The sequence below is a fragment of the Poecilia reticulata genome, linkage group LG17 (assembly GCF_000633615.1).
Source record: "Poecilia reticulata strain Guanapo linkage group LG17, Guppy_female_1.0+MT, whole genome shotgun sequence".
In the NCBI taxonomy this organism is placed as follows: domain Eukaryota; kingdom Metazoa; phylum Chordata; class Actinopteri; order Cyprinodontiformes; family Poeciliidae; genus Poecilia; species Poecilia reticulata.
In genome coordinates, this window is record NC_024347.1 from 28,708,151 (window position 1) to 28,717,451 (window position 9,301).

At 50.2% G+C, this 9,301-nt stretch overlaps 2 protein-coding genes across 5 annotated transcripts in view; both read right to left on the bottom strand.

Annotated features, from left to right (window-relative positions):
- The window catches only part of lamc1 (laminin, gamma 1), a 41,864-nt gene extending 38,454 nt beyond the window's left edge, over positions 1-3,410 (bottom strand). For 2 of the 3 annotated variants that reach the window (XR_536019.2, XM_008434671.2), the window contains exon 1: positions 1,484-1,904. Coding sequence is in view for 2 of the 3 variants with exons in the window: in XM_008434671.2 (XP_008432893.1) it covers positions 1,484-1,904 (421 nt within the window). In the remaining variant the exon portion in view is untranslated. Of the gene's footprint in view, positions 1-1,483; positions 2,452-3,247 lie in introns of those variants that run through there. The other variant, XM_017309949.1, reaches the window with a different exon arrangement.
- Positions 3,411-4,229: 819 nt separating this feature from the next.
- Positions 4,230-9,301, bottom strand: part of dhx9 (DEAH (Asp-Glu-Ala-His) box helicase 9) — a 15,416-nt gene continuing 10,344 nt past the window's right edge. For both annotated transcript variants that reach the window (XM_008434672.2, XM_008434673.2), the window contains 13 exons: positions 9,089-9,186; positions 8,799-9,012; positions 8,631-8,725; positions 8,481-8,554; positions 8,246-8,398; positions 8,010-8,170; positions 6,768-6,879; positions 6,535-6,696; positions 5,988-6,115; positions 5,683-5,912; positions 5,494-5,609; positions 4,854-5,054; positions 4,230-4,774 (listed from right to left, as the gene is read on the bottom strand). In XM_008434672.2, the coding sequence (XP_008432894.1) occupies positions 4,630-4,774; positions 4,854-5,054; positions 5,494-5,609; positions 5,683-5,912; positions 5,988-6,115; positions 6,535-6,696; positions 6,768-6,879; positions 8,010-8,170; positions 8,246-8,398; positions 8,481-8,554; positions 8,631-8,725; positions 8,799-9,012; positions 9,089-9,186 (1,889 nt within the window). In that variant the 3' untranslated portion in view covers positions 4,230-4,629. The remainder of the gene's footprint in view (positions 4,775-4,853; positions 5,055-5,493; positions 5,610-5,682; positions 5,913-5,987; positions 6,116-6,534; positions 6,697-6,767; positions 6,880-8,009; positions 8,171-8,245; positions 8,399-8,480; positions 8,555-8,630; positions 8,726-8,798; positions 9,013-9,088; positions 9,187-9,301) is intronic.

Consider the following 9,301-nt stretch of genomic DNA (forward strand, 5'->3'; position numbering starts at 1 on the left):
GAGGAAGACAGTGATGAACCAGATGGATCGTTAATAACCAGATTAACGAGGAAGACAGTGATGAACCAGATGGATCGTTAATAACCAGAAAAAAGAGAAAACATCAAAAACAGGCAGAAATAATTTCAAACATCTTTAAATCGCCTGGAGATCAAAACCATCCAGTTTCACCATTGAGTTGCAGCTGAACTGAACAAACTCCAGTCACCACCAATAACAGATCACCAATAACAGATCACCAATAAAAGATCACCAGATGTACAAATATCTACATTTATAGACCCTAACATGATCATCATACTTACTTTAGCTTTAGCCATTTTCTTTTTCTTATTTATTTCATTCAGGCTCTTCAGCAGAAACATCTGCAGCACATTTACACCCAAAGAACCTGAATCTAACACCAGATGATGCGTTCAAAGGTGGCTGGTACAGCAGAACCCTGCAGGTCAAGCTGAGCCGAGCCCCGATGGTTCTGACCAGACGGTTCTGGTCAGAACCATCCAGAACCCCCAATGAAGAAAGTCCTGAACAGAGCAGAACAGAGATTCATCACAGCCTGCAGATTTAAATGATCAGAATGATCTGCAGTAAAGTTTCTGATGTCCAGCAGCATTCCTGACCGGCACCCAGAAGTCCCTAATCTGCCCCAGAAGTCCCTAATCTGTCCCAGAAGTCCCTAATCTGCCCCATAAGTCCCTGATCTGCCCCGTAGTCCCTAATCTGCCCCAAAAGTCCCTAATCTGTCCCAGAAGTCTCTAATCTGTCCCAGAAGTCCCTAATNGTAGTCCCAAATCTGCCCCAAAAGTCCCTAATCTGTCCCAGAAGTCTCTAATCTGTCCCAGAAGTCCCTAATATGTCCCAGAAGTCTCTAATCTGCCCCAGAAGTCCCTAATCTGCCCCAGAAGTCCCTAATCTGCCCCAAAAGTTCCTAATATGCCCCAAACGTCCCTAATCTGCCCCAGATGTCCCCAATTTGTCCCAGAAGTCCCTGATCTGTCCCAGAAGTCTCTAATATGCCCCTGTAGTCTGTAATCTGCCCCAGAAGTCTCTAATCTGCCCCAAAAGTCCCTAATATGTCCCAAACGTCCCCAATCTGCCCCAGAAGTCCCTAATCTGCCCCAAAAGTCCCTAATCTGTCCCAGAAGTCCCTGATCTGTCCCAGAAGTCCCTAATCTGTCCCAGAAGTCCCTGATCTGTCCCAGAAGTCCCTAATCTGCCCCAGAAGTCCCTAATCTGCCCCAGAATTCCCTAATCTGTCCCAAAAGTCCCTAATCTGTCCCAGAAGTTCTTCATCTGAACCCAAAGTTCCCAAGGTCTCTAATCTGCCCCAGATCCCTTCCACACAGCAGCTGTACTTCAGTGAAAACCAATTTTTAGATATTTAGTGACCAAGGTCTCCAATCGGCGCAGTGGCGCAGCCTGTTTAGGCGCAGTGAGTGTAGCGCAGTGTGTGTCTTGGGCCCGCAGGCCGGGCTCTTACCGAGGTGCAGGGTGAGGTTGATGGAGTTGGGGTACTGGATCCCCGCCAGCATGGTCTGGCTCTGCCACCAGGTGGCGTCCTGCTGGTTGTTGTAGTCGGTCAGGTACGCGGCGTTGTGGTGGTTCCGGGGATCCCGCGCGTCGCAGATGTGGCAGGACTTGGTGACCCCGGTGGCGCCGGTCTGGACGCAGTACTCCTCCGGCGGGGAGCCGCAGGTGTTGGTGGCCTCCACCGTCACGTTGAAGGCCGCGTTCACGAACTCCGGCATGCAGCGCTGCGGTCGGCCCTGCTCGTCCGCGCACTCATCCATGGCGCCGCGGACGCACACCGCGGCCACCCAGCTGCACGCCACCAGAGCCCGGATCAGGTTCTGCATCCTGCCCGCCCGCTCCGTCCTCTCGATCGGCCGCAAAACTCCCATCGGAGCTTTCCCGAAACTTTCCCAAAGTTTTCCCCGTCAGTTTCCCGCAGGAACGATCCCGGACTGGAGGATCCTGGAAAACGAGGAGCGACTGGTGGCTCCGGCTCCGCGGCTCTCTGCTGCTGCTCTCTGGATGTCCGAGGTCGCGCTCAGCTCTTTGTGTCCGCCGCCATGCACCCACAACTCCAGCAGGAAAAGACGGGAGTCCAGACTACACCCAGTCCGCTACTGCGCAGCTCCGAGGCGCACAGGCTGCGGAGAAGAGTCCGCCTCTTCCTCCGGAGTCACCAAATCACCGCAGAGCCGCTGCGCACCCGCAATCACTGCGCAAACTTAAACATTCACCACACTTTTCAAAGTCCGGTCTGCGCCAAATCACGTGTTTAATATTCAGGTCAGAGTTGAAGTTGCTGCTGCGTGGAAAAACTCCCAGATTTAGGAAAAGCAGGAGAATTCCCGGAGATAAAACATGAAACTGATCCTGGAGCAGATTTTGTTCCTGCTGGTCTCTGGGATAAAATCCTCACAGGACGGGGGACAGAGACCCCTAGTGGACAAAGGCATGAACAGGATTTCTGTCATCCATCCATCCATCCATCCATCCATCCATCCATCCATCCATCCATCCATCCAGGTCCCCAACTGGGTCGGGGGGGTTCTGGTTCTCCAGTGAACGTTCCGGGTGAGAGGCGGGTCACCTGGACAGGTCGTCAGTCCATCACAGAGGATATGGATCAAATATTCATAAATATGTTTTAGACATAAAATTTCCTTTTTATTTGATTTTTCTACCTTTTAGTTTATGTCAGGATGTTTAATTCATCCGGAACCAAACGAACCTTAAAATCAGAGAAAATGTTTCGTTTCTGATGGTAATAAAATTTAAACACTTTGATTTTCAGAATAAATCATTCTGATATTTTTATTAAAATCTAAATAAAGAGAAAAATGTTTATTTTTTAAAAATGATTCTCATATTAGGGGCTGCACGGTGGAGCAGTTGCCCTGCAGCAAGAAGGTTCTGGGTTCGATTCCCGGTCTTCCTGCATGGAGTCTCCATGTTCTCCCTGTGCATGGTGGGTTTTCTCCGGGTACTCTGGTTTCCTCCCACAGTCCAGAAACATGACTGTCAGGTTAATTGTTTCTGTCTAAATTCTCTCTAGGTGTGTGTGGTTGTGTGTCTCTGTGTTGCCCTGCGACAGACTGGCGACCTTCCAGGTGACCTTCCTGTTGACCCCGCCTCTCTCCTGAAACGCCCACTGGAGAGGCAGCAGCACCTCCTGACCCCACTAAGGGACAGGAGGTGTAAGACGATGGATTAAACTTCTTGAAAGGTGTTAAACCTGCCAGAGTGATTCATCTTAATGCCGGTTGGTCGATCTGCTGCCTGCAGAAACCTCCCTGCAGGTTGTGGGTTTGAGTCCCAGTTCTTCCTGCCACTAATGAACTGATAGAAAAACATTTTAATAGAATGAAAACAATGTTTAAATTTCAGTTTTTAAATATTTTGCATATATTATTGACTTTTTTTAAACATTGTTCCTATAGGGACCTTTTCATGTGCAGAAATAAAAATCTGATTTTATAGTTTAATAATGGAACTGTGAAAATAAAGAGTATGATCTTCATATGTTCATATTACAGCTTTTTCACTCCCATGTGCTGAAACGACCGGCTGCAGTTTGAGTTGTTCAGCATTTTGTTGGATTATAAAAACCAACAATAATGAAACTCATTGAAATATATTGAAATATTACGTATAAACTCAAAGACACGAGGACCAGAAGCATATCTGGTTTGGTCAGTTTGAAACAGAGTGAAGTTTGATCAGATCATCAGCTCATCGTCTGCGTATCGGTGAAAAACGGAGCTGGATAAAAACCAGGTGGGGCCAAAGAACGAGCCCTGAGGAACACCTGGTCCCGGAAAATCAGTTTATTCCAAGGAAAACGCTGAAGCAGGAGCTCAGAGGAGGGAACTGATCACCAACGGGAACAGTTTATGACGTCCGTCAAATATTTTCCTCCTGCTGGAATCAGAACGAAGCAACATTCACACGTTTTTACGTTTTGAACCAAAATGTCTCTGGATCTTTGATATCAGTTAATTAAAACCCAAAAACTCATCGACAGTCCAGGACTCTGAGCTTCCAGATCAGAAGATCAATCATCAGCTGATCAATGACCTGCTGATTGATCACAGCAGGTCAAAAGTCCAGGACTCGGGTAGATTAAAGGATTAAATGGGTTAAAAATGATTTTAAATAAACATTTGAACAGTTTTTACTACAAAACTGAACCTAATCCAACTTAAAATTAATCAAACTTCACCAAATGTTCCACATTTATTATTATTTTCCTTTAGTTTCTGCAAGAATCTGGAGGAAGACGAGACGTCAAACTGCCCCCTGCTGGTGCTTCTGGAGAACTACACCTGTAAAACCAACGTCTGATCTGGTCCATCAGGTTCCTGGTCCGATCAAAAGCAGATGATGAAGAGGAGCAGATGATGAAGAGGAGCAGATGATGAAGAGGAGCAGACGATGAAGAGGAGCAGATGATGAAGAGGAGCAGACGATGAAGAGGAGCAGATGATGAAGATGAAGCAGCTTCAGGTGGAAACATCTCAGATTTATTGGAAACATCAATAAAAACAAACATGGAGGCTCCAGAGAAACAAACTGGAGGGACGAAGATCTGCTGAACGACAGGAGGTCTCACTCTGTTTAGTATCCGCCCCTGTACCCCCCTCCTCCTCCTCTGTAGCCCCCCCCTCCTCCGCCGTATCCTCCTCTTCCTCCTCCGTATCCTCCTCCTCCACCTCCTCCATCGAAGCGCGCCATCTTGGGAGGTCGCGGCCCGTCCCCCATCCTGCAGACAGACAGCAGACCCTTCAGCTCGCCCTCAGCGGGTCGGGGTGTGGGAATCGAACCGACGGCCTCTCTGGTACCTCTGGTTGGCGGCCATCAGGTTGATCCCGGCGGCGGACGGTTTGGACACCTGTCTGATGGTGTTGAGCAGCTTCTCGTTGCCCTGGTCCAGCTGGCTGATGAACTCCGGGTCCTTGGTGACCTCCACCACCAGAGCCTCCAGGCCGGCCCGCAGGGCGGCGATGGCGCCGGCCACCTCATGGCGGATCTTCAGCTTGATCCTGGAGGACATGAGGGGAGGATCAGCAGATCCTCAGAGTTACGACAGACTGACGGACAGTTTCCTCTAAATGTTTAGTTCTGTGGCCTTTTGCTCGTTTTGTCCTGATTAAACTAAGTTCCTGATGAAGGTTTCAGAAATCGACTCGTCGCTCCTGATGAACAGCAACAGCTGGACATGCAACCAGCTGTAGTTCCAACAGAACCGGGTCAACCGGATCATCAGGGAAACATCCAAATATTCTGTGAGATCCAGAACCAACAGAACCAACAGAACCACAGCCTGGATTATTTCCCTCTATGATGATGATGATGATGATATCTGCTGATAATCTGGTGCTGATCCAGTCCCCCACAGAACCGGTCCTAAAGCAGAACCGGCCCCCCAGCAGAACCAGCCCCCCAGCAGAACCGGTCCCCGGACCACCCGTAGCGTCTCACCAGTCGTCCAGCTCCACGATTTCGCCGTTGGAGCTGATCTTCTTGCAGGCGAACAGCAGCAGCTGCAGTGGACTCACCAGCGTCATCCCCTTAGCCGAGATGGCCCGGGTCCGGATCTGAAACAGAACCAGAACCTCAGCCGGGAGCCTCCGGACCAGAACCAGTCCGGCTGCGGCGGCGGCGGCCCACCTTCTCTCCGAAGACGAAGAAGGGCGAGGGGTAGTGGATGTCGTGGCTGCTGAAGGGGCAGTTGACGGAGGACTTGTGGATGAGCGCGTTGCGGCCCTCGGTGGTCAGGATCTTCCTCTTCTCCTTGTGGAAGCAGACGTTGGGGTAGGAGCCGTAGGTCAGCAGGGACACCACCACGTCCAGGTTGTTGTCGGGTCCCACCGTGTTGAACATCTGGGTCATCAGGCAGCCTGCAGGAGGAAACGGACCGGCGTCACGGTCGGCACCGAGCCGGGGCGCCGCAGAGCCGCGGGGCGTTCAGGTACCTTCAGGAAAGCCAGAGTTCACCAGGATGTCCTTCAGCTGCACCTTGGCCTCCCAGGTCATCCTCAGGGTGGACATGTTGAGACGTTTGTGTTCGCAGAAACGGTTCTCAGCCTCTTCACCGTTAACCCTGAGCAGAACCAGAACAACAGCCGGGTTTTGATTAGGCCATCTCATGTTTCTGGACAGTGACGACGATGGAGGAACTGGACAAAATGTAATGTTGGTTTCTCCACTGGTGACTGAATGATGATTCATCACTTTATGTAAAGCACTTTGACCTCTAATATCCAATTGAGACCAAACATCAAACTGAAGAGCTTCGTCATCCAACATGTCAGTGGAGTAAATCCTCCCATGTCTCCGTTCACCACCTTGTTTGCCTCTGGAGGTTTATTCTGTTGGGCTTACTGAGTAAATTATGTCATCTTTCTACCAAAACAGAGAAAATAGAAAAACTAAATCATGCAAATGATTGAGCTCGTTTCAACTGATTTATTGCGACAGCCTCAGTTCTGATGTCGGGTCCGACAGAACCGACCGGCTCACCTGACGTCGTCCCAGGCCTGGAAGACCGACAGCAGCGCCACGTGGTCCGAGAAGCGGCTGCCGGAGAAGTTCCTGTGGACGAAGCCGAGGCGCTTCCCGTCGTTGATGAACGGCTCCGGGAAACAGGAAGCGGCCGAGATGGTGCACATGGCGTCTCCGACACTGGGGGGCGACAGAGAGCCGTCAGAGAGCCGGAGAGGCTGCAGAAGAAGAGCGGAGCGGCAGGAACCCACTGGAAGATGCAGCCCATGATCATCATCTTCCCCAGACGAGGCTCGATGGGCAGCCGGGCCAGAATCCGACCCAACGGAGTCAGCTCATCGTTGGAGTCCAGGGCGTCCAGGTCTGGAGAGGAACCAGTGGAACCAGTTAGAACCAGATATGACCAGTTAGACCAGTGGAACCAGTTAGACCCAGTAGAACCAGTTAGACCAGTAGAACCAGTGGAACCAGTTATAACCAGATATAACCAGTAGAACCAGTTATAACCAGTAGAACCAGTGGAACCAGTTATAACCAGATATAACCAGTAGAACCAGTTATAACCAGTAGAACCAGTGGAACCAGTTATAACCAGTAGAACCAGTTATAACCAATAAAAACAGGGGAAACCAGATATAACCAGTTATAACCAGTAGAACCAGTGGAACCAGTAGAACCAGTTATTACCAGAAATAACCAGTCATAACCAGTAGAACCAGTGGAACCAGTTATAACCAGATATAACCAGTAGAACCAGTTAGAACCAGTTAAAACCAGTAGAACCAGTTAAAACCAGTAGAACCAGTAGAACCAGTTAAAACCAGTAGAACCAGTTAAAACCAGTCAAACCAGTAGAACCAGTTAAAACCAGTAGAACCAGTCAAACCAGTCAAACCAGTAGAACCAGTAGAACCAGTGAGCTCTTCAAAGGGACATAAACTCTGATATTTTCTTTAGAGACGATTATATTGTTGCTGTTTTAACTGTAGAAAATATAAAAACACATTTAAACATAAATAAGGAGAATTAAAAGTTTTTTCTTTTTCGGTTCGAATAAAACAGATTTTCTGTGATGTTTGTCTTCAAATCATTTTGTTTTATTTTGTTTTTGTCAGAAATAATTTTAAAAATAATTTTTCTTCATGTTGGTTTTACAGTGTAAGCTAACATGTCCAGTTATTTAGGTTTTACATTAAATTTATTTAATCAGCTTCCTAATAATTTGGATCATTTTTAGCCAAAGAGGATTTAGGGAAAGTGACTCTGGTTATTAAAAACCTGATTTTATAATAATAACCTTTATTTGCAGCTCTAACATGAATGTCACCATAATCAGACCTGCATTAATCATTTTTTAGTTTTGCTTTTTGTGTAAAATGTTTATCAGACGCCCTTAAACTCCAGTGGAGGTTAAAATGAGAGCAGCGCCCCCTGAAGGCTCCTAGGAGAACATTCAGGCTGGAACAGATGAAACGTCTGAATCCACCGCCCACCTCGGAGAGTGAACTCCGCCTCGATGACGGCGTCCAGCGGCGGCGGTTCGATGGCCTTGGACAGGAAGTTGCCGATGCCGCCGAGCCTCAGCAGCTTGATGCTGAGCGCCACCTCGTGCAGCGGCGTCCTGAAGATCTCGGGGGTCATGTGCGTCTCCAGCCTGCGGGGAACACAAACGCACGATGATGTCCGCGGCTCGTGGCGGTTCCGGACGGGTCCGGGTCGGCGGGCCTACTTGTCGAAGCGAGCGCGGCTGCAGAGGTGGAAGCAGAACCCGGCTCGCACTCGGCCGGCGCGACCTTTCCTCTGCTCCAGGTTGGTCTTGGAGGCCCAGACGGTGGCGTAGTTGGTCATGTTGTTATGGGAGGTGAAGAGCTTCACCTTCTGCCTGTCAGGACGAACCCAGGTTAACCAGGAGGTCAGGGGTCAGGAGGTCTTTAATCAGGGGGTCAGGAGGTCAGAGCTCTTACTTGCAGGAGTCGATGACGTAGACGACGTCGTTGATGGTGATGCTGGTCTCGGCGATGTTGGTGGACAGGATGACCTGGAACGTCGGACCCAGAGTCAACTTCCTGTCCGCCGGGAAGCGGAGCGGCTCCCGGCGTTTTCCCAGAACTCACCTTGGTGACGCTGTCCGGAACCGGCTCAAACACCCGCCTCTGCTCCTCCCGGGGGATCTGGCTGTGCAGCGGCAGGATGTGGTACCGGCTACTTCCTGGAACCAGAGCGACACAGCGTTAGCTCACGTCTGCAGGAGACTCTGGCGCCGGACGGACGGGTTCCGGTACCAAAGTGCGGGTTGGTCTCCAGGTGGCGCTGCATGGAGTAGATGAGGTTCCAGCCGGGCAGGAAGACCAGAACGGCTCCGGCCACCTGCAGCGTCTCGATGTACTTCAGCAGAGCCTCCACCAGCTCGAACGACGTCTCCTTCTCACTGATCTGAGCCAGGGACCGCTTCGTCTCCGGCGTGTAGTCCGACCCGCAGATCAGGTTACAGTTGGTCTGCAGAGAGGAGAGGTCAGAACCACAACCAGAACCAGAACCAGGCTGGAGGTCCCATCAGACTCGCCGTCCTCACGTCATCGTCTCCGCCGTCCTCGTCTTTGTCCTTCTTCTTCCGGTCCATTGGCGGAGGGACAAAGTTGGTCATCTGGATGCAGTCTTCCAGGAAATACTCTGAGGCAGACAGGACAATTCAAAATATCACATCCAGGCACCAGAACCCCACTGGGTACAGACCAGAACCCAGCTGGGTACAGACCAGAACCCCACTGGGTACAGACCAGAACCC